Consider the following 25,761-nt stretch of genomic DNA (forward strand, 5'->3'; position numbering starts at 1 on the left):
TTTCTGTCTTTCTATCCTTTGCTAAATCACTGTTGGCACTACCCACAGGTGGTATATATATATATAAAGTATATATGTATATTGAAATTTATGCATGTAATAGTTTGGGAGGTTTACTTGGTGAATTGAGAGAAGACAACCGATATCTTTTCAGTCAGTCAGTCAGTCATTATCCAACCCGCTATATCCTAACACAGGGTTGCGGGGGTCTGCTGGAGCCAATCCCAGCCAGCACAGGGCGCAAGACAGGACTTTTCAATACATTAATTTCCTAGATGAGAGTGAAGAAGCAATGCATTTTGAGAATAACAAAGTACAGGCTGTTATTTAATCAAAGGAATCAATATGGGGGAAGAATTCTCCATCAGTATCTTGCACCAAAACATAGTGTGACAGATAGTGAGAGAATAGCAAACACTTTTCAAAAGTCATGCCTTGCTGAAGACACTGTGTGCTACCTGTTTAATTTTGGTGCAAATAATTCACCCAGTGATGGACAAATTCTCCATCCAGGGCTAGTTCTTCCCTTGCACTTGAGTGTGCTGATTTAGGACCTGGCTCTCTTTAAGCAAGAACTAGATTAAGATGGCTTAAGAATATTTTTTTACGTTACACAGAATCCAAAATGGAAGCACTCAGACAATTATTGACAACTCATTTTGTTCATGCATGTCACAGTAAATATTTCTGTGAATGAAATACAAGTTAGCACAACAAGTCAGCTAAACAGATGAGATCACATCTATTTTTCATTTAGTGATTGGTTAAGTGTGAGCTTATGTGAATCTGCACATAGTAACCTCTCTGTGCTGTTCTTAGCATCAACACCATGTTTGTCTGTGTGCACGATTGAAGCAAGTTGTTTTTATTCTGTGATGTGGTACATAACTCCTGTGTGTGGACTGGGTCAGCTTCCATAATTATTCTCATTATTTAGTTTCTGTGCAGAATCCTACTCTGTCAAAGAAGGCAGTGTGTTATGTTATAATAAAGCAATGTTATCTCAGGATAACTCACTATATATAGTAGGTGTAAAGACCCTTTTTTCTCTATTACAGTGTGCAGCTGCCTTTCCTTCCTCTATGGTGCACATTCAATTAAGCAAATTACATGCAAAACATTGTGTTTGATTTTTTAACAACTTGTTTTGTGAAGCTTTTGGACTCTTCCCTTCTTAAATCTCCCACTCCCCCTTTGTATGAAAATGTGTAAAAATGTACTAAATCGAAAGAACCAACATTATCACTGGTGTTACATTTTTGAAGGGCTACCAAAACAGATCTATTAATCAGTTATTTCTATATTAAAAGCCCTTAACAGACATTTTGCTTGGCCTTAATAAGACTTACAAAGCATCAATCTCAACTCTTTAGAATAGCTCTTTCAGTGTCATCACAGAGTTGATCATCTAATCAATAAAATGGGAAGAGTTTGGCACATACCATTTAACTGGAATTGTTTCCTTGTTTTCAAACATTAGTAGTACAGAGGAAGGCTCTGAACCAAGGGGTGCAGCACCAAAGTTAAAGTTCAGTACAGTTGGCGTGAACACAGAAGGACAGCGCCGGATACTGCAAAAGAAAAGTGAAAAACCTTAGATATGAATGAACAATTTGGAAAAATGCGTTAAAAATAATTCTAAACTATAGCACAGATGCCCCGTTTACTGATTCTCTGTCATGGCTACACTTGGGCATAGCACATTATGAAGCATACATCTGACAATCAAACAGAAAAAATGAAAATCTTTATATATTTATTTACAATAGAATGTCTGTGTTAAATGTTCCCTGTGGCAGTAACTAATGCAGATTATTTGTGCTTAGCTTATATAACCTTTACCAGTGTTTACTGTATGATCAGACTACCAACAATCAGGATGTTATTTTGACATTTTCTTTCATAAAAACATGTGAATATAAGAAGCCAAAGCCATACCTGTGTCTGGTGGGAACTCTGTATATAAGCTCTGAAGGTGTGGGATCTCGCTGCAGATAGGAGTTGAGTGTATCCAATGAAAAGAGCTTCCACAGATGCCGTTTGCTAATTCCCTTGCTACTACCAGAACTGCGTGCATCAGTGACAGTTATCATTGGGTACACTCCCCTGGCTTTAATCTGGCACAGTGGCATACTCTTTTCCAGCACATGTGCTGGGGCTGAAAATAGAAAAAAAATCAACTGTTTACCTCAAAAAAGGTTTTGAGATGCTAACCATAAAGGATTATTTTTTTTAAATTATGCAGCAGGATATGACTTTTTCTGCTGATCATTTTAGCTACTTTTACAGTCTGTAAATTAACCTGGCTTATTAAATCACAAACCTTTCCACGCATTGACTAACACTCTCTTCAGATTCCTCCTGTCTTTCACATATATCCATAGCCTTGAACTAAATTAAGTGGGTTCAATAACTGACAGACAGACCTCTACACACATTGTTCTCCCAAACTCAATGGATGTTTGTTCCATTTAAATGCTACCATTCGCCCAGGGCATGCCAAATTCTGTGTTGACTTTCCAGCACAGTTTCACATTTCCTGTGTCTGCCTGCCACAGCCTGTTCTGTATGAACACTCTTCAGGTATGACAAGTTCAGTAGGCCCATTTTCTCTCTTTTTCTATTTTGTCATGGTAGGTAAAACTTCAGATATCAGTCAAATAAGCCTCTCTTCTGTTTGTGAAGTCCATAAGTCCTGCAGTATTCCATATAGCTACATTATATTTATTTTACTCCAGCTGAGCACTCAACTCTCGCACACACAGAGCTCACCTGTAGTCTAATTTTTTGGGGGCAAGTTGCAGACTGGTCAGACTGAGATGCTGGGTATGTCAGACTACACAATCAGGTTTCACAGGAGCACGCCGCAGCCACCTCCAACTTGCTAAGATTATGTAAATGAAGTCTGTGATTGAAAATCAATGGAAAAATCATGTAATGTGACAGGACCTTTATCTGGGGATTATTGGTGTGCAATATCACTGATCCACTTGGCTGGAAATGCACAAATTCTAAAAATACATAATACTGACTGACAAATCTGAAAATAGTCTTTAGGTACACTGAGACAGAGCAATTACAAAAAGTAGGCTATTTTCTCCTGTAAGCTAAAGGAGAGGCAGGAAATATACAGTATATGTATGGACCAACAGAACATTTTAGTTAAATAATGTGAGGAGTGATCAAAAAGTTTTAAGACATAGCATTTACATTAGCAACAATGTACAGACATCATAATCAAATGCAGTTGTTTTAAAAGTGAACTCCCCCAGATGATATTCATTTGTCACCACTTTGGTGACACTTTTGGAAGCAATGTTGACATTCTTCAGCTGTGATAAGAGTACTCATAGAGCTGTGTCTTTATGTTATTCCTGATGGCTACAGTCTCACCAAATCTCCTTACTTTCAGCTTCATTTTGATCTCTTTGGAGCAGATGATGAAATTAGGGTTGATGCCCAGCCTTTGCAGATCCTTAAACACATTTCTTGATGATGAAACCTTTGTTTATCAGTCTGAACACATTTTGCAGATGCTTGATACGTGCAACAGTCCTTGATCAAAATTACCTGACCAGATCCAAAGGAGATTACTACTTCATCCAGCAGTTTGTAAATTGTCAAATCATTTAGAATTTTTTTTTTGCTTCACCACTGCATGATTTTGATGGTAACCCTGAATGTATATAATTTTTGACTGACTCTTGCCCATCTTGGAAACATTTTATCCACTAATAAAAAAGACAGCCATATTCAAGCACCACTAAAGTTTTAAAGTCTGGAGGACTTCGATTCCACTTTTTACCATTTGTCATGAAGAACACAATGCACAAACACTGCCCCAATGTTCTACCCATTTTTGTAATGGCAAGAACAAGAAATTAGCCTATCTTTGAAGATTTCTTTCTCAGGTATGGGGAAATGGCTTTTTCTTGGAAGAGGTTAATATTTCTCTGTTGTACAGTACATGAAATACCTCAGTGCAGCTCAAATACTTTGAAAATATACCTGACAGATTTCACACAAAGTTGAGCTATACATACCGAGAACAGCGATGGAGTAAAATACAAAACTGGGTACAGTGCAATACTTATAGAAAAAGTAACACAAGGAGCTACAGAATAAAAGTGCAGAACAGTGTATAAAATAAGGCCAAGGCAGGAATAAGGCAACAGAAAAGGTGTTTACAAAGAATTTAGACCTCAGCCAAGGACTCTGTTATATAATTCATTTTCATTCTAGAATTGTAAAGAGAATATTTACTTAGTACTGCTATAAAGATGGGGGTTACAGAAAAACATGAGATATCAAGTAGTTCAAAATTCCAAGTCTTACCTCTAGGGGCCAGTATGTGATAGCGGATGGACCAAGAGTAGTTCAGTCTTCTGGATGGCCTGCCAGTTGCTCTAATGATAATTTTTGACCTTGCAGGAATTGTTCCCTTTGAAACTTCTAGGTCAAGGACTTCACCAAATAAAAAATAATTAAACATTACAATCTGGAGTAGATGTTTCTTTTTGATCAAAAGTCATTTTGGAAGCTATTGTTTCAGGATTATCATTATAAAATAATCATCTACTTTTATTAAATCTGCATAAAACATAACATTTCGTTTAGATCTCTACAGCAGATCTAAAGATATCTGACCTATATAAGCCAGGTCAGTGTTATTTCAATTTCCATTATGTAAGAATATGAGGCACCATTTCTATCAATGGATGGCTGCACATTTTATTAAATTATGTTATGAATTTCCTTGATATTTTTACTTATTAAAACTGAAATACACAATCATCATTAGGTGTAGGTGTACAAAGACGTGGTACAAGAAAAAAACATTTATTTCAACATGTGACTAAACAACACACTTGGAGCACAAAGCACTTCTAGATGACAGTATTTTAAATAGTCTTTCCTAGGACCTTCTTTTACACCCTCTAATAAATACTGTGGTGTCACAAAAAACAGAAATAAAAAAAAAGATTAATTTCATCACAGTTTTGGTGCTTAGGTGCATATTTTTCTTTACATACAATAAATGTTACAGAACTTAGATAAAAAAATAAATCAATGTAAATTAAATGATAAAATAGTGATAGGTCCATTGATAAGGCTTTTAAATTGAAGAATCATAGCTATAATAGATTACTGCTATAAATATCATAAATGTTATCTGAGACTGACTATTCACTGTTTATCTTTAAAGAAAGATGTTCAAGGAGTAGTGCAATAAAGCTGCTGAATCAATTAAGCATTATTTTACATCAGGACAGGCACCAGCCCCCTGCGACACTGAACTGTATAAGCAGATCTGAAAACAGATCATTGCCTAACAGCTCACACCATCACAAATCTCAAATTAGTAAATTCATGCATAGAGCACAATTAAAACTGAAGTATATTTGAGTACTAGAAAGTTAGACTTTGAAAAGGCCAGATATCAAGAATGGGAACAATGCACTGTGTAGATGGAGAGATCAATTGGAATAGGAAAAGTTGTGGCCCAGTAGCATAGAGTAGAACTCTTGATTTGCAGCTCCAGAGTCAAATGTTCAAATTATCTGCTTGTGTGGGTATCTTTGGGTGTTCCAGTTTCTTAACATGTCCAAAATTACATGAAAATGTGGTTGACTGTCAACAAAATTGGTCATTGGAGTGTATATGGGTGTGAGTGTGGCATGTTAGTGTGCAATGCAATTGACTGGCACTCCATCCAATGCTGCTCATATCCTTACTCCCAAAACATTAGGTTTTTGCAGTCCTGTCATGGACAAAGTGAGTTTGTAGGATTAATGAGTGACTTAAGATTTTGAGAATACACCTGGAGGTATAATTCCAGGGAGTAGGAGCACAAAAACTACATGAAAGATCACCATAAATTTTGTAGGCTTTCAGAACATTTGGAATATTTGGCTCCTGTTCTCTCCTTGCTTTATGTTATACATAAGAATTATTTCTATCAAAATCAGGAAAATAGTGGAAATACTTGGAATGGACTGGTTTTCTTGATTCTAAATGAATTATACATTAAGTGTTGCTTTATTTACAGTGCATTTTGAAGTGCATAAAATACCTGTAGGATCATCATTGACTTCTTCTGGGTCACATGGACCAGAAATTTCCTGATCGACTTCAAGGACAAAATCCAAAGAACAGGAGTCTTTGTTTAGAAGCACTAGATCACAAGACTGACAGTCACCAACGAGCACATCACACAGGTCTATCACTGGCTGCTCTGCCTAGCTCCATAAAGAAAAATGTTTGGAATAGAAACAAGACATTCTTATTAATTGAAAGACATAATAACACAGTTCATATCTGTCAACCCAATTTCTATTGCAGGTACCACAGGTTGCTCTACAATAAAAATAAAAATAAAAATTAGAAATTACACAAATCAATGAGAAAAATGCATTTTTCAAAACATTTAAAGACTGTTGCATATCAGTAACTTTTCCCTAGGGTCTTTAGGAATACCTTTTTTAATTCAATTTTTCCTTAAAAGTGGATTAAAAGGTCAATATTGTTACTAGAGTATGGAAGGGATATTTTGTAGGCAACGCAAGAAGAACAGTCCAGAATAAAGTAGAAATCAGCAACCAAAACAAAATGACTAGATGAACTAAAAATAGTAAACAAAATGAAGTTAAACCCAAATGTCAAAAGCAGCCTTGAAAAGAAATTGCCAGAGAAACTAGTTTTCTTAAGCTAAACAAAAAGTCAACCATCTGAAACAAAGTTCAGAAAATAATAAAACATGTGGCTCAACCATAAATAAAATGGCCGCCATGCATGCATGCACACACATGTACATTTAGACACATGGAGCGCATTGGAGTGATAATGTAATTGATAACTGGAGAAATAACCAACAGAAAAAAAAGATTTTAGACTGAATTATGATACTTAAGAAGATCAAAATATTAAGATTAAATCATGACAGTCATGCCTCTTGACTCTTGAGTTTCTGAGATTTACATATTTTGTGAAAGTGCCAGATCAATTCTTATTGTTTCCTTTTTTTACACAGGTAACAATACATATGTCACTGAAGAAAATGAAATAAATCTCAAAAGTTAGTCTTACTTGCTCACTTAGGTTCCGTTTTATCTATTAATAGGTAATATACACACAGTGGTCAATGTATTAGGTACACCTCTTCGATAACACAAACATCCTGCTTCTCCAAACAGCCAATCGTGTAACTGCAACTTAGCTGAATGCAGACATGGTCAAGTTGGTTACTTGTTGTTTGACCAAATATTAGAATATAAAAGAGGCATGATCTAAATGAGTTTGACCGTGGTAGGACTGTTGGTATCAGATGTTAGGATTCCAGTGTCTCAAAAACAGCTACCCTTCTGGGAATTCCATGCACCTCATCATGACAATTAACAAAGGATGGAGCAGTAAACAAAAATAAACAAAACTGATGATGATAAATTCTCTATAATGGTAGACAGGGTAGATTTGTTCAGGCAAATAGAAATAACTTTACAACACTGGTGTGTAAAAGGATATGTTTTAATTCACAACATACTGGACCATGCAGCAGATTGGTTACAGCAGCATATAACCATGTTAAGAACAACTAAGAAGAAGTAGACGAAACTTCACAATACCCAAAACAAATTAAAAAATGTTTATTTGGTCAAACAAATTTTGATTTCTTTTTTTGACATGCAGATGACTGGGTCAGAATTTGGTGTAAACAGCATAGATTAATGGATTCATACTTCCTTCCTTTAATGGTAGAGGCTGCTGGTGATCTCAAAGTAATATTTGCTGATTGTGTACCATGTCACAAAGTACACAACTTTTTAAATTGTCTATGAACATGAAACAATGACTTAAGTTTAGTCCTCTGGCCTGTATAATCCCAGGTGTCAATATAATAGAAGCCCTTTGGGATCAGATATTGTAGGAGGTTTATGCAATGTATGTGTGGCCAAAAAATCTACAGGATCACATTTACATGAGGTGATTGAGTCGATATTTAGCAAAATCCTTAAGGATTGCTTCTAGCACCTTGCTTAATCCATGAACCAAAGAATTCAGGTTGTTTTAGTGGGAAACATGGGACTTCCATGGCACTAAATAGGTGTACCTAATATAGTGGCCACTTAATGTACCTTTTCTTAATTTGTGCCAGATATGGGCTATTCCGAGCTGACAATGTCATTGCAAGAGATCTTTGTTTGTTGAGATGCTGCTTAAGAGCAATGTATTTGTTGATGCAGTTTTGGCTATGCACCATCTCAGGGTCATGTCATCACATTTTAGCAAACAGTGCATTTTTGTCTACCATGTAAAAATATTCCAGTGCCCAGTCTGCTACAGACACACCCCAAGATATAACAGAACCCGCAAAACAAACACAAGGAGAGAGAAATGCCACAATAATGCCTAAAGTCAAAAGGCAACTGGTAGGTGGAATACTTGATTGGCAGCACAATTGTTTCTGATATAATTCATTAAAAAGGGCAAAGATTCAGAAATTATTAAAGTTATATGTACTTTTTATAGAGCTGTGGGATAGTTACAATGGGTGTGTGGAAAATGCAGCCGATCACAGAAATGTGAGATTTTTATTGGACACACAAAAAACCATAAACCATACAAAACTTAATGTTTTTAAATACTGGGCATTATTCACAGAGAATATGCAGCATATCAATTGTGTCAGTGAGTGCTGTTTATTGTTGTACAAACAGTGCACGGTAGTGTTTTGGAATATGTCAATCTGCAGCAATTGGGATGGATGGACGTTTTCAGCCCTGCTCAATCACAGAACCAGGCTGTTGGGATCAAATCCCTACCCGGTCATTGTCTGTGTAGAGACTGTATGTACTTCTTACCTATGTGATTTTTTTTCCAATGGGACACTCTGGCTTTTCACACACAGCCCCAAAACATATCAGTATTTATGGGTGCAGGTATCAGGTACCCTGTTGTGGTCTAGCACAGAAGGTTGAGCTGTGTCTAATCCGGTCAGTCTGCCATCACAGACTCCTCATCACCCTGAATTGGAACGAATGGGCCAGAAAACTGGACAGATGAATGAATCTGTTGTAAGGCTCTGGTGAAGAAGGGTGGGGAAGGCCCGTTAAATGTTCAAACAAAATTGGTGTAAGTTTTTAACAATTGCCAGTATGATGTAAGTTTATGTTGCTTGCAGGTGATTTTGACCTATTCACATGGGTCTGACTGCAGCCTTCCTGTCAACACTTGAGTAAGACAGCGCCAACCAAAAAACTCATTAGCAATTGTTAAGACACTGGCCTTTCTAAGGTAAACCTTAAAAGTAAAGTTCAGTTTTTTACATGTTCTAATCCAAATGTAATTATTACATGAGTTAATTTTACTTAAATATTATGTACTGAAAGGCTTGGTCCCCAGCCATTCTTTTTCAAGGCATCAAAATATTGGATAAAAGAATATCACATTGAAAAAAATGAGCCTATGAGGCTTACTGCACCTTATAATAAAATAACATTCAGTGAGCCACAATTAGCTGCTGCCACCTTAGGGCGGGCACTGATCATATGCTGTTAATTCTTATTCAGTTTACATGCTTAACATTTCTTTAAAGAAAGAGCACAAAGATCACTTGGGATGCTGGTACATTCATCTTAGGAAATGTAGGTGCAAACATGTCTCCAAAACAACATAAAGTTTACAGAATATAAAACAAAAGTTGGCAGGGAGAGACCATGAAAGGTGGCTCTTAGTCATCCTCAAACATCACGGACACTTTAACAGGACTCACTGCATGAGAGAAATCAATAGAATAAATGAAAGAACTGCACCACTCACCGTAATAACACCTTTGCAACCTTCACCAAATATCTTTAAGGTCAGGCGGGTTTTTTTGATTGCTTGGGCATTGGGTTTTTCACTTGCTCTCCAAAAGAGCAGGTTGGCTGTGATCGTATATCTCATCTCCTCTAGTGGTAAGAAGGACCAGACCTGAGCCTGCAACAAAATATATCATCACACTACCACATACATCCATTTTGCTCTATTTGATTTCTTGCAGTTTCAGTCTTTCTGCACAATATGGACACCAGATGTGGCTGTATTGTAAGATTTCTGTAAATAAAGGAGGAGGACTAAGATACTGACTGTATGATGAATATCAACAGAGCAGCAAAGAAAAGAAGATCTAGGGTATCATTTCCCTCCTCCTAAAAACAATCATAAGTGATAGTAATTTATTATTGGACAGATTGATGGGTGTGGCGTCTTAATGCTAATGTGGATGATAGCTGATTATGTAGTGGGTTTCAGAATCCGGAAATTTACAACCCTTTAAAGACTTCTACTTAGAACTGTAAGTCATTAAAAGTGGTTGTTTGTCACTGAAATGACAACAACAACGAAAAAAATTACATATTTATAATTTAGGAACTTTAAAAGACAGAAGCTTGCAATTAGGTGCCACTGGCTTTAGTGGATTGGTTAGTTGTGGTTTGTTTGACGCATCCTCCTTTCTAGTTACATTGCAAGGCCAATCAACCATAAAATCAAAGTATATCATCAAACATATGTCTAAAATACTCCAGTAAGAAGACGCACTTCACATAACATTTTTATTATGGACAGCTTTCCAGAATTCTAGCAACACAGTATAGCCAAAGGGAACTTTTTCCAAATGCTCCATCCATATTTCCACCATACTCTATGACCAGCTGTCTGTTTTCTAGGGAATTTAAAATATCAACCAGAAAGTATAACCTGTAGTCTTCTGCACTGCAGGAATACAATGAAGGAAACATTCAGAATCTTTTTCATATAGTAAGTCTTTCCATTTGCATACCTTCCACTTGTGAGTTCAAGTACATGAACTCTTAAAAATAACATATGAAGAAAATAAAAGTAACATTGAAGACCTGCAAGTAAGCTTGTCTGAGAGATATGTAGATCAACCAGCCAAGAGTTATTAACACATATAGAAAGAAGGAAAGGTGTAAAGGAAAACAAGAAAAGGAATTTAAAAGAAAGTTTCTCGTCACATATTTCTGTTTTATACATTCAACAAATATGACATCAAATTCTATTATTAAACCTAGGGTCTGAAGGCCTGGAGCCTTTCTTGGCAGTATTAGATGGAAGAGAGGCTCATAAAATGGCACATTCACTGAGATGCTGGCATTTATGTAAGTCAAAAAAAAGTCTAATAATGAAAATGAATGTTAAATGCCTTAATTGTATTTATATATTAAGCACTTAAATGCACAATACCATCCTATCCACATCTGTCTAATTTAGACTTGACTAAAAAACCTAACCTACATGATTTTGAAAAATAACTCACATGAACATCAAGAGAATGTGTAAACTTCACACAAGATAAAGAAGTCAGTTTCCATGAGCTGTGGTACCCTGCTGCCCATTTAAATAAATACATTTTTCTTACTAGTGAAACACACAGACCCACATTCCTGAAATAAAATGCAAGTAAAAACTAAGGTAAGGAGCTGTTGATACTTCTTATGTTTTCAAAATATTTTTTCAGTTCCTCTAGAAGTCACTGTGTATTTTATTATTTGTGGTGATTCATCCAGAGCAAGCTGAACATTTCTATTTTGGAAACACACTCTTTTTTGTTTTCACCATGAAATAATACATCTTGACAATGATCATATTGCTGATATAACTTTGCCAAATAGAGGTCTTCAAAGAAGCACTGAGGCAAGGATGTAAAAGCAATGCTTTTATATGGTCAAAAATTTCTATTATTTGACAAACTTCTCTATTGTCAGTGAACATTCTGTATCCTGGACTTTGTCTTATGTGCTCAAGAACCATTGTGTTTGTCTTCTGTTCAGTTGTGCTATATTCAAGATTGCTTCCTGCAACAGCAGATGGTACTGCTGTTCTTTTTCTTTCTGCCATTTTGGTGGTTATCATTTGGTTTTGCAATTACTTTGCCATAAACACACTACCACAGGTCTCTTCGCCATGCTTTATTTATGTTTAATAAAGTTTGATATTTGATGATTAATAAACACAATCCATCCATCCATTACCCAACCCGCTATATCCCAACTACAGGGTCACGGGGGTCTGCTGGAGCCAATCCCAGCCAACACAGGGCGCAAGGCAGGAAACAAACCCCAGGCAGGGCGCCAGCCCACCGCAGTAATAAACACAATACTTATTATTAAATCTGAATTCTGAACATGTACATATATACCGCGATTTGGGGAATTTTCAATAGATGAGCTTGTGGGGACCATGCTTTTATCACAATAAACGTTTCTGGCCATGAGGTTGCTGTAACAAATGTTTTTTGCATTTCCAGAACATATCAGACTATATTCGGTATTAATTCTTGTTTGTCTATAATTTTTCATCACTTATTCGCTTTCTGTGATTTGTTTGATGCTCAGCAAATGTCACTGCTCCCCTTTTACTTTCTGCCCTTCTAGGTAGTTATCACTGCTTTTTTGGGACTATTTTGTTGTCCTTTACGGCCAGTAGCTTACACACACAAGATCCCACTCTTGATTATGAATTCTGAACACATATTTGACAATCTTGATTGTCAACATGTATTTCTCCGTGTTTATCGATCTTCAACATAATTGGCTTCTGTGATTTGATTGATGCTCAGCAGATGTCACTGCTCCTCTTTTTCTTTCTTCTATGTCACATGCTTTTGCAATTACTTTAACTATTATAAACTCAAGACCACAAGTCATTTTGCCGAGGTTGTCGGTACCTAAATTTTTTTGAATTACCAGGACATATTTGGTAATAAGCTTTCAGTGAAAACCAAGATCAAAGTTCTAGCCCCTTCAGAAGTAATCATGTGACAGACAGACAGACCTTAGCATTATATATTGTGAGGGATGGCCAGCAGCTCAACTAGGCCGGGATGCCCAAAGGAGGAAAGAATGGGGGAAGGGAGATATTTTTGGACACTGTCTCCCCCAAGCTGGCAGTTCCCTTGGACTGTAGCAGTGTCCCGGATTCCCACAGGGCATCCTGGAACTTGGCGTTCGGCTTCTCAGCCCTGTTGGATGCCATGGCTGCCCAGAGGGGAAACTGTCAAAGGACCTGGGGATTCTTCCTTTCCCTATGGCCCAGAAGTATGAGGTAGTCACGAGGACAGAAGCCCCAAAGTACTTCTGGGCTGAAGAAAAATGCCAGTTCTTCATTAGACTCAGAAGTGCTAGTCAGTCACGTGGTTGGAAGGACAGAAGCACTTCCAGGTCGAAGACTATATAAAGGACTGATGGGAACCCAGCAAGGGAGCTAGGGTTTTCAGTAGCAATTTCCTATCTGCATTGACTATGTGTTCCCTGTGCCAGGAAGTCATCAGTGGTGTTTTTGCATTAAGGGCCACCAGATAATGGGCAAAGAAGTAACCAACATGCTTCCACCTGTAGTTTAACTTATTACTAAAATGTTTATAATAACCGTCAACTTTGTCTACTTTGCAATTCTTTTCCACTTTTTCTATCATATGCTCAATGTAAATTCTTATCAAGAAAAAAATATTTTTTATAGTATGTGAAATTGTCTTGGTGCCAGATGAACTGAAGCTCTCCAGTAACTGAAAGTCTATTTTGCCTTCATTACATTGGCCACTCCATATTACATGCATTACTCATTACATTTGTAAGACTTTTGTGCTGAGCAGAGGGTACAATTAGCTCTGAGACATTTGCTTCTGTTATTCAGAATAGTAATAATAACACAGCAATGATACTAAAAAGCAAAGCACATCAAAAAGGATACTTCACTCTTGACATCCAGAAAGTTGATAATGTTGTCAAACCAAATGATATACAAGTAAAAATTAATTTGTGAAATATTTTATTTCAGTTTGTCATCCACTGTATTATTCATCTAGATGTCATCATTACTCTTTAAAAGTAAACAGTACTAGTCTGCAAGGCTCTACTTTGCAGTTTTATTAGACTCATAAACAAAACAGTCAGCATGGATCTATTATCTTGTGAAAATGCAGCATTATATAAAATAAGTGGAAGCATGTTTTAAAATGTACTGTGTACCTAATTATATATTACCTAATGAGTCATCTTTATGAGCCATTTTTTGCTTTTTAGCTAAAACCCTCATTAATATTGATTTTTTTTTACTATCCACGTGTTGACTGTTCACCCATATATCACAGCTAAGCACATAATAAAAAAGTAATTCCTAACACAGTGGATGGAGCATGTTCTCAGCATGAACAAGAGCTCTGAACTTTATGAATCTCATCTTTTACGTATATGAGACCAACTATTCACTAAACGTTCTTCATTTTATTTTGCACAATAAAAGAGTTGTGAGTAACCCAGAGAAAGCGATATTCACAAACTTCCTCAGACTGTCATTCCAAGGCAATTGCTAAGATGCACTAAACAAAAATCAATAACTATGCAATGGCTGGAATTACATTGCGATGGCATGAAAGTGAAAGTTAGTGCTGATACCTTTCAGACCTAAAATTCAATGTCTGAATCTTCCACTATATGGAGTTTCCATGTTCCCCCTGTGTTGTGGGGGTTTACTTTGGCTGAGGCGTATCTATTATAAGGATGTTCTGGGCGCATGCCCAGGGGCCCTTGACAGCAAGGTGCTTTTTGATCCACTCCCAACAACCTCACCCCACTCCAATCAATGAAATGATCTTAGTGTCTGTGTGCTAAAATACAGTAGATGGTTAAGGGTGGGCTGTATTCATTAAGTCATCTGGGGACCTGAAAAGGGTCTTAATCTGGCATTGAATGTGGACATTCTGTTTTTTCTCCGACTTCTCACAAATGGTGGTGTTTGGTAAATTAACGAGTCTGAAATAGCAAGGTGTGAGTGAAAGAGCCTTGGTTCCTTCCATGCACCCAATATGGACAGAAAAAATAGGCCACCAAAATCCTGAATTAGACTAAGAGGATTCAAGAGTAGATGGATATAAAGAATTAAGCGGACACTTACAGTATACAAATCAGACATCACTTACCAAGCATTCATTGGGCTGAATGATTCCACTAGTTGGGGCAACAGACAAAACTTGAGAGTCATCACTGTAAATTTTCCACTCAAAGTTCATAGGCATTCGATTCATGTTCTTAATGATATATGAGCGCTGAGACAAGCCGTACAGACATGTTGGCTTAAAGAATAGCATCCCGTCCCCTTCCAGAGCAATCTTTGGCTTCTCAGCTGCACTTAGTAGGGTAACCTCCTAAAGTAAGCATAAGGGTTAGTTTATAATTTTATCATTAATTTTTTTGAACATGAATATACTTGTTCGTTATTAATATGGAGGGACTTATTGGTTTGTCATTTGAGTTTATACTGTTAAGCTTGCTTCTTAGTTTAAAAAGTGCATATCCATCCATCCATCCATTATCCAACCCACTATATCTTAACTACAGGGTCACGGGGGTCTGCTGGAGCCAATCCCAGCCAACACAGGGCGCAAGATAGGAAACAAACCCTGGACAGGGTGCCAGCCCACCGCAGAACAGTACATATCCTGTACTAAAAGTCCACCAGAAATAATAAATAAAAATATGTTGAATCAGTGATACAAAATAAGGTGCATAAAGAACAAGAACCAGGCTAACAATTACATCTAAGTTACAAGACTATGAAGTAGAAATCATGTAGATCATGCAATAATGGATTAAAAACATGCTGTAATATTGTCTAGGTAAATTTTATAGTAGCAAGAGAAAACACCCAAAGCCTATCGATTTTAACATGAATATCAGAAAAACATGATATAATTATCATTCCCGTAAGAATTTCCAAAAAAAGCACTACACAATCTCTTAGAAACTTCCAGAAGTGCCTTTTTCTTTCAAAACTAGCAATTTAGAGATGTTTGAAATATTTAATCACAGCTGGTTGCTTTGTTACGGGAAAACGCATTTACCGTAATTAATCTGAATTTTGTACGGCTGCCGTCCTTTTTTGTGTGATTGCAATAAACGCTTGATCGCAAACAGAGTGAACAGTAGATAATGTCCTTTAAGGGAAATGAGAGGACAATTTCACAGGAATTAGACTGGAACAAGGGTGGTTTGTGTAATTACATGGTAGGGTTTTATTTTTGGACAAATGTTCAGTAATTACATACAGTATGATGGAAATGGTAAAAATGTGCAATTAGCCTGCAAGTGTATGTATAAATATGTGTTCATATATATAAAATGTCAAGGGTATTTTAATATAAATGAAAAGAAAAAAGGGCTGGTAATAACTCAACAGCATTTAACAGAAAGCAAAGAATCATATTGCTTCATTGCACCATCCTACACACCTCACAATAATTAAACACATCTCTCTCTCCTCCCGTACTTTCCTCTCCACTCTTCACCCTAACAGTAATTCAGCTTACTTTTTGACTTCATGTTCAACTAGCCTCTCAAGATAAGGAGGCTTTATATATCATTCAGAGTGCCTTAGTTTAGCCTTAAAACAGCAGGCAATGAATAGGAGCTTTGTTCATAACAGTTAATAGCAGAGTGCAAAAGACCCTTGCTTTCTACTTACCTACTCCTATGCCCCTAGAGTAGAGCAGACTTTTTGGGGTACCCACTATAAACATACTCACCACTGCCCCAAGAGCAGTATTCTTTCTGCTATTATCTTTGTGTGTTTTATTCATGCTGTAACCTTTTCTCTTATTGCAGGGGCCCTGTAAAGCCTCTTTTTGTAGCACACCCTGTTTCTTCTACTTCTGTTTCTGACCTGGCACCATTCTACGCTGTACTCAAAGTAACAGTGATACATGGATCCAACAAAATGAGTTTTATTATATGCCTGATTCTGCCCATGCAAAGTATGAATAGTCTATGATGGACTGCCACCATCTCCATGGCTATTTCATGCCTTAAAACCCAGTGTTTCTTGAAAAAGTGGACAAGTATAAGTAAGTCAATTTGGGTTTTTTTGTTTCTTTTCTGTGTGCTACTGCAAAATGTTGTGTGCTGAAATGTACAAAGTTGCACACACCTCAGCAGGAACATTGAACAGTAGGCTGTATTTTATTTACATTAAATGTACATGTTTTGCATTATTTTATTTACAGTTAGTTTTTGAGTTAGCAGCTTTAATTTCAGTTTAGTTTTCATGTTTACTTGACTTTTAATTTTGTTATTATTAAGAGTAACAAAATACTTTTTAGTCACTTTTGTTATAATTTTCGTTAATACTAATAACCTGCTTGTTTTGCATTTTCCCTGTCCCCCACAATCCTTTAATGCTTGTAAACCCCTTTTCTACTAGGTTACCCCTTACAATAGAAAATAAACAAATAAGTGAACGTTGCATACACTAGGCAAAGTCACATTCCAATTGTTTTCGGATTTATTGCCAATCACATGTTCGCCTGTACCTGCAGTATTATAGTATTATTATTATTATTATTAGATGTTTATGGTTTTCACATGTTTGTTACTCACTTAAGCATTTATTTTTGTCATTTTCATTAGTTTTATGTTAAAGTTTCTTGTTTTTGTAATTAGTTTTTTTTCTTTTATTAATATGGCTTTTCCTGGGAAGCCATAGCCAGACAATTAAGTTTTAACACTGAATCATGTTTTACTTTATCTTATTACAAACAGCAATGACAACTACAGGGACCACTACCTGTGTAAACATTTTTTATTTTAGGGTTGTTTTCTCTCTGTAATGTACTGTAGTGGCCTCTTCATGGGTAGTGGAAAGAAGACACACAAGTGGCTAATGTAGAGAACCAAGGGAAGAACTTTTCATGAAGAAGTTAAGTCCAAAACAGAAAAGAATTAAGTACTGTACAGAAAAGAATGGGTGAAAAGAAATAAAATATTATGAGCTATGTACAGTTTTTCTATTGCAGGAGTTGTTTTTAGCTGTAAATACTGATATACTGAAATGTCCTTTCTTAGTTGATACCTACTGCCCTTGATGTACAATTTATTTATATATATATATATATATATATATATATATATATATATATATATATATATATATATATAATATATTTTAATGCAATCTAATGACTACCAAACTACATTAATGGATGGAAGTATGTACTTCTTACCTAAAAATAGCTAGACATATTCAAACAGTAAAAATAGCTCTGGTAGCATTCCATGGAGGTTAGGCTATCAGGCTCAGTTTAGGTGAACTTCTCAAATGTACCTGAATGTATTTTTCTGAGGCATTGAGCAGGATGGGCAAGATGTGTTTATGAATTCTGCCTGCTTGTGGAACCGTCTTGAGCATGAAAAACTGACGCGCTCCAGCAGGAATGATACCAACAGATGGCTTCACTGTGATGTCAGGGCATAGCTCTGTGTCCAGTTTGTAGGTAATGGGCAGGTCTCCAATATTTTGGAAGAGTAAAGACTGATATGTTGTCTCTCCTTGGAACACGGGCAAGAACACCTGAAAACAAAAGACAAAGAAAAGTTATAGATGTCAATGTACACATTTTCATTTTATTTAATTTACTTTTCTTTTACATTTTAACTGACATAAAACAACCTTGTTCCTCTTTATAATTAATACTAGTAAATACATCAATCCCTCCCTGGAGAGTGGTAAATGTTGGCTGCTCATCAAAGTAAGAATTTCAACTTACTCTGTACATGTGACAACAGCTAACACTACTACTACTCTCCAGTGCCATGAAGCACAGAGATAGCCCTCACTTGAACAGATCATACATGTTCCCAGTGTTAAGCAGTAATGGGAATGTTTGCATGTGATTTCAACCTAAGAAGTAGGATTCCTTGGGGAATCATGTCACATGGCCGTAGTGACATAACTGACACTCCCTCACAATGCAGGTAATGTGCCTCATCTGGGACTCCGTGAGCAACCGCTCATTCGACACAAAGTCAAACCAGCGGTACCCAAGGATTCTCAGAAGAGACCCAGCACTAAAGGAGTCCAGTCTTCATCACAGGTCACTGGATAGTGTCCATGTCTTGCAACCATATAGCAAGGCAGGAAGTACCAGGACTCTAAAGTCTTGGACCTTCGTCCTTTTGTATAGATATCAGGATATCCCAACCCGTCTACTGACTTCATAGTTTGAGTCACCAGAGAGTAAGTAAACCTCTCAAGAAGGTCGACACTATCTCGGCTGTGCCCAAGAGGTTGTTAAAGGCCTAGATATTGGTTTTTATCCAGGACTCGCAAACCCAGACACTCAGACTCCTCGCTCAGTCTCTAGAGTACCCCAATCAGAGCCTCCATTGACTGCGAAGATCACAGCATTGTCAGCAAAGTCAAGATCAGTGAATCTTTCTTCACCAAGAGATGCCCCACAGCCACTGAACCCCATGACCTTGCCCAACACCTAGTCTATGCGAACACGGAAAAGAGTAGGAGCACAAACACACCCTTGATGAACGCTAGAATCAACTGGTACAAACTATCCCAATATCTCATCAAAGATATTTCTTAGAGGTCATCAAGGTTTCTGCTTTAACTACATGACACAGTAGTTTGTTCCAGATTCCCACAATTCTTTGCATAAAGAAGTGCTACCTGGCTTAATTTGTAAATGCACTTCCCCTTAATTTCCAATGGTGTCCTTGAGAACGTGACTCACCCTTAAATGGAAAATATTCTGCTGGATCTACTTCATCAATGCCTTTGAAAATTTTTAAATATGTGGATTAGGTCCACAAACTGTCTCTTCTGTTTGAGACAAAACAGGCTTAATTCTATGAGTCTGTCAGAGTATAACACAATTTAAGTCCTGAGATGTGCTTGGTTAATCTCCTATGCACAGCTTCAAGTGATGCTATGTCTTTCTTTTAGTGTGGTGAGGATTATTGCACACAATATGCCTGATGCAGTCTCACAAGTTATGTTGTCTGAGCATAATATTTCATGTTCATTGTTGGTGGTGTAGTACTAATATCATTAGTCTGTGGGAGACATGCAAGTAAGAATCTGTGTAATGTGTATACATTGCAAAAAACAAGAAGTTGTACTTTCTGATTATTTAAATAAAAAACAGTGTTTTTAGAACATAGTTGAGCATATTATAATTCTCAGTTTATAGGGTCATTATTACCACAAATATAGAGTAAAGATGTTCTAGCCAGTGTAATGATAAGTATTCATGCTTTGGCCCAACAAAGATACAAAGGAATCATAAGTTTCTCTTTGCATTTAAAACATATACAGATGAGGTACTTACTCAATAAGTCTAACAAAAGAGATCAATGCACTTTCTCACCATACGTGGAGATTGCAGAGTGTATTTTGGGATGAAATGTGTAAGTCCAGGTTGAAAACTATGCCCGGTCACACGGATGGTAAGACACCAGGGAGGGCACAAGGTGCAGTCCTCAAACAGCCGATGGTCTTTCATTACCTATAAGTAAATAAAAAACAAAACAAAACAAAGGACATTGAATTTCAACTGTAGTCCATCCATTTATTAGGAGGCCACTTTAATCCAGCTCAGGGACATTGAACAGAATTTTAGCAATATTAGATACAAACCAATAAATACACTCAAGCTTAAAGAGCAAATTTAAAAACATGCACATTTTTGGAATGTAATAAGAAAATGAGAGTATACAGACAAAAACCTATCTAGATAAGGAGGGGAGTGGTAAACTACACACAGACAGTTTTTTAGGTAGGATTCAAACTCAAGAACTGAGAGTCAGCACCACAAAACCACTGCGTCACCATATTCCTTTTGGTATAAAAATATATCGGCTTCTTCCAGCTCCTAAAATATATCAAAACTTTTTTGAATAATATTTCCACTGCTTAATTGTTGATTCACGCTCATTAGAGTGTTACACCATGCCAGAACTGGAGTTAAAGAAAGAAAATTAGACAGTATCTGTATTGGCAGTGTGCTCCTAGTTACACAGCACAATGTACAGTACTTGAACACTATGTAGACCACCTAAGAAAGCAATGAAAACTAACCTTGTATGAAGCAAAGCACTCGAGTTCAGCTCCGTAAAGGGCGTTTGTCTTGTCTGGTGTAAAAGTAACACGGAAGGCAGTCGACTTGAGAGGAGGGATATCACAGGCCTGAGGGCTTATGGTAAACACACTGTTGGCAGTGCAGACCCAAGCAATGCTTACTTTGCCCATTGTGTGATTGGTCATGCTGAACGGGCAGGACTGGGTGGCACTGCTGAAAACAAATTCCTGGACATCAATACTGACATGAGGTGGGAGAGAAGAGTCAGTGCTGCTGAATGTGTCATTGAAGTATTCTGCAAGAGGGTGAATGAGAGGAGGCTGCTCCATAGTGTCACTAGCTTTATCCTAGAGAAAACACAAAGAGCCTGTCATTTACAATCCAACACCTCATGACAGCAAGCATCAATAAGCATTATTCACAGCAGCAGAAGCTCAAGTCGCTCAACCAGCACCATTACAGAGGATATTCAAATAGTTGAGCTAACTGCTGTACTCACTGCATACTCTGAAAGTATATGTCATCCCAAAATGATTTTATAATTTTTATTTTTTATCTTACATCAGAAATAGTACTCTACACATTGTACTTCATTTTTAAACTGTTCCTAGTAATGCTCTGCAGTCCAGAAAACATTTATCTTCTAGTGCCACTCCAGCATCCATACTCATTATGAGACAGTTCACAAGTACACATAAGTTAAGTAACTCGGTTACATTATTTAACTTGGTTTAAGATGATTGGATGCAGGAACTGGACAGCGCCTTGGAGTTTAAAGTCAAGTGCTGGATATACTTTACTCTATTTTCAAATGCAAATGTTTAGTTTTACAGATTTGTAATTTAATATTAAACCAGAAAACAAAAGGGCTATGCAAATATGCACAATTATCTAAAATACAGACTTCTCCCACACTTTTACATGTGTGGCACTGGCACCAACACCTGCTCTTCTTTGTAGTCATTCCAAACACACCTCACTGCAGCACACAGAATGGATGTGTTGGATACTGGTACAATCCCAGTTTCAGTTATTTCCAAGGTAATGCTGCTGTGTTTGGTTGCTGTCCTCACTGCAGCCTGCAGATCAGGGCAGGGATAGCTTCGGAGGCTGCCATGAGGTGTACTTATGCATTCACGTGCTTCATTCACTCATCTTGTCACGTGTGTTGCTTATATATCTTGTCAGATACACTTAGGCATCACAGCTTCAAAACAGATTGTGAACTAGTTGGAAAAGCCCAAGAAAAACTGAAAGGCCAATCCTTTAAATGTCTAACTAGAAATTATAAAGTCTTGGTAATGCACTTTATTAAACATTATTTAATCAAGGGTAGTATATATTATTTGCTTTCATAATTAATATTATTATTAAACTATTTTTGCCAATCATGTAGTTTGGTGTCATTTGAATGTGTCATTTTTGTGGCCAGGGAACGCTTAAGATGTTTTCTATTTAAAAGATTAGGCTTTGGTATTACAAAAATTCAGTTTCATGAAAGGAATTTCAGAAATTAATTTGTTCTTTTTTAAAATGGAGGAAGACTATACACCTCTACTATTAGCATCCTCTCCACTGAACTAGGACAAAATTATCGAGATGTCTACTTGAGCTGAATGTCACCACTTCAAGCTGCAGCTACCGACTTGTATTTCAGTGATTAAATTACGACTTACACCCAAAAAGAAGGTAGCATGAATTATTTCAAGTGTGTAAGGCTTTGACTGTATATAAAATGGAGATTCCACATTTACATATATTTTTGATACTTAGTGTTTGTTCCCTTAATATCAGATAATTTAAAATTCTACTTAAGTAGTTCTGTCATTGGGAACTTTTACTTGAGTCACCTCCAAGAAAATTATCTCTACTTTTACTCATGTATAGCTGTTGGGTAGTTTATAAAGCAATGATGAGGAAACAAACAAAATTCTTATTTTTACTCACAATTAAATCTCAAATTAGTGGGAAAGCAAATGCATTATTCAAAACTGGAGGCACATTCATCCCGCATAAAACAAATCATCACTAACAAGGTAAAATTATTGCTGAATGTGGCATTACTAAACTAGCTTGGAAAAAAAGATCAGTTGATGGAAAAATGGCAAGCTAAAGAAGAGATGGGAAAAATTACAACACAGGGTGCAAGAAATGAAAAAGGAAGCAGAAGAGGGAGGTTGCACATTTTCTTCCTATTCATCTTTTCCCACTTCTATGTGGGGTCGATGTGCTTGATCAACCTTCTCCAAACAGCTCTTTCCTGCACCTCCTCGTCAGTCAAACTCTTTTCCTTCAGATTTTCTTTTAATTTATCTATCCATCTCCATTTTGCCATCCCTTGCTTTCTCTTTCCCTGTACTTCCATTCCCATCACTCCTTTGCCCACATATTCATTGTCCCTCCTTACCACATATCCATGTCACTTCAGCTTTCCTGTACTTGTTTAGATATCTCTCCCACTTTTGTTGTACTTCTGATTGTCTCATTTCTTCTTCTGTCCTTTTTTCTAATTCCACACATCCATCTCAACATTCTCATTTCTACCACGTCTATCTTCTTCTCCTGCACTCCCTTTACTGCTCCATACATCATTCCTGGTCTTACCACTGTCTGAAAAACCTTACCTTTAACCTTTGCCTTAATTCACACAATACTCCTAAAACCTTCTTCCAATTGTTCCATCCACACTGCAGTCTGTAGGTCTCTGCATCTAATTCTCTTTCTTGGGCTACCACTGATTCTAGACATTTAAATGTATTTGCTCTTTTCAATAGTTTTCCCTGCAGGTGAACTTCTCACTCCTAAATCATCGTTAAACCTCAGATATTCTATATTCTTCCTACAGTATTTATCTTTAATCCTGTATCTTTAGAAGCCCTTCTCCATTTGTCCCTCTTCCTCCCCACTTCCTCCTTTCTAAAGCTACACAACACAATGTCATCAGCAAAAAGCATGCATAGGGGGATTGGTCTTTTATCCCACGAGTCAGCACATCCATAACTAGATCAAAGAGGTAAGGCCTTGAAGACCTTCAGACCTCCTGACGTGGTACTGTATCATAAGCTTTCTCTGAATCAATAAACACTGCATGCAAACCTTTTTGTTTTTCTTGATGCTTTTCTATGAGCTGTCTCAATGCAAAGACTGCATCAGTCGTTCCTCTCCCTGTCATAAAACAAAAGTGCTCCTCGACTATGGTGGTCTCCTCCCTAAGCCTTCTCTCTACAACCCCTTCCCAGATTCTCATTGTGTGTGACATCAGCAAATGTGCCACTTATATGTTTATAGGTTTATAAAGTGTCTTTAAAAAGGTTTGTTGTAGAAAACAGGAGTGAATAAGAAAAAGACATGAAAGGTGATCTCTATGACATGCATTCTTATATTTGGTATCTGATAGTACCAGGAGCATTAACAACAACTACGTTATTTAATCTTTTCAATGCCACTCCTTCCTGTCACCAATTCACACAAGAATCCCACAACACTCAACATGTGACAACAGTGAAACCCTTCCCACCCAAACCCTACATGGCCTCACTCAACCCTTGAGATGGGGTGCCCAGCAGCACTGAGGTCATGAACCAACAATGGATGGGGCTCAAGCTCATTGCAGATCCTTTAATATGAGGCCAATTTATTTAACCTTCACGTCATGGTGATGTAAGATGAAAACTGGAGCATCCAAAGAAGACAGCAATGGACTATAGTTGAAAGACATATGGTTATTCACACTGGATCAATTTGGATTTGGTAATTACCTAAACACATATGTCATGGGATGTTGGAGGGAAACTAGAATAGCAAGAGAAAATCTATGTGAATCCATGATTTCTCATCTCTGGATAGACAATGCTTGGGATTGTATCTGAACCTGGGTCTTAGGAGACGTACCACCCTCTAGAATGTCATACAGTGGTAAAATAGTTTTTATTTTAATTCCTCTCAGGTTGGAGTGCAAAGTTTTAGTGCAAACACCAGCAGATATAGTACTAGAGAAATACCACAATTAGACTTACCTTGACAGTGGAAGGGAAAATTGAAAAAATGACTATTTTATAGTTAAATAACTACTTAATGGGAGCCTCTCTACCATCATTTAAGAAAAAAAACACAGCACATTGTAGAAGTAAAGAGGCAGAAAGCAAAGCAGGGATTACAGGTTCAATGTCAGAAATAACAGCAATGGAGTAAACGTTAGTCCTATGGCCCTATTCAGAAAAAATGGTATGCACAGAACAAAAACTTGAAAACTAGTGAAACCGGACTAATAATCAAGAGATAATCAGCTGCTGTCAAGTGTGAATACTATCTGTTGATATCTGCATCCAGTTGTTAAGCAAAGGTTAATTGTTTACTGGACTGGAGTGGTAATGTGGTACCTGAGGAGCAGGGTTTTCTTTCCTTGTTCTGCTTCTTTTTTTTAGTTAAATTCCTATTTGAATTCCATTTTGTTGCCATTTTCACCAGTGTTCTTACTTTTCAGCTCCTGTTTTGAATCTCCCTCTGTATTAACTGTCTATGTTGAATACATTTATGTTCAAATCTGTCATTAAGCCTAATAATATTTTAAAATTTAGAAGCAAAGAGGACTTGATTGATAATTCTTACTTTCTTTAGGTTTTCAATATGTACCTTTTTGCATGCTATAAAAGGTCTTTATACAGTACTCTGTCATTTATGAGAAATCTGCCTGCCTTGAAACTTTTCTATTAGCATTCGTAAATACTTCTGAATCTGGAAAATTAAAAGCTCACTTTCAGAAGCTTAAGGCCCATTAGACTTATTAGAAGTGCAACTCAGTCATTAAAGTTCAAGTTGGAGAAGCATGACTTTTTTTACTG

General features: G+C 36.9%; 1 protein-coding gene across 3 annotated transcripts in view; it reads right to left on the bottom strand.

Moving 5' to 3' along the window:
• cfap65 (cilia and flagella associated protein 65) overlaps positions 1-25,761 on the bottom strand; it is a 98,240-nt gene that overhangs the window by 35,114 nt on the left and 37,365 nt on the right. For all 3 annotated transcript variants that reach the window (XM_028807236.2, XM_051931214.1, XM_051931215.1), the window contains 9 exons: positions 20,920-21,267; positions 20,210-20,347; positions 18,154-18,399; positions 14,978-15,202; positions 9,817-9,975; positions 6,074-6,239; positions 4,336-4,464; positions 1,939-2,158; positions 1,443-1,571 (listed from right to left, as the gene is read on the bottom strand). In XM_028807236.2, the coding sequence (XP_028663069.2) occupies positions 1,443-1,571; positions 1,939-2,158; positions 4,336-4,464; positions 6,074-6,239; positions 9,817-9,975; positions 14,978-15,202; positions 18,154-18,399; positions 20,210-20,347; positions 20,920-21,267 (1,760 nt within the window). The remainder of the gene's footprint in view (positions 1-1,442; positions 1,572-1,938; positions 2,159-4,335; positions 4,465-6,073; positions 6,240-9,816; positions 9,976-14,977; positions 15,203-18,153; positions 18,400-20,209; positions 20,348-20,919; positions 21,268-25,761) is intronic.

Source organism: Erpetoichthys calabaricus, chromosome 8 (assembly GCF_900747795.2).
Source record: "Erpetoichthys calabaricus chromosome 8, fErpCal1.3, whole genome shotgun sequence".
NCBI classification, from domain to species: Eukaryota; Metazoa; Chordata; class Cladistia; order Polypteriformes; family Polypteridae; genus Erpetoichthys; species Erpetoichthys calabaricus.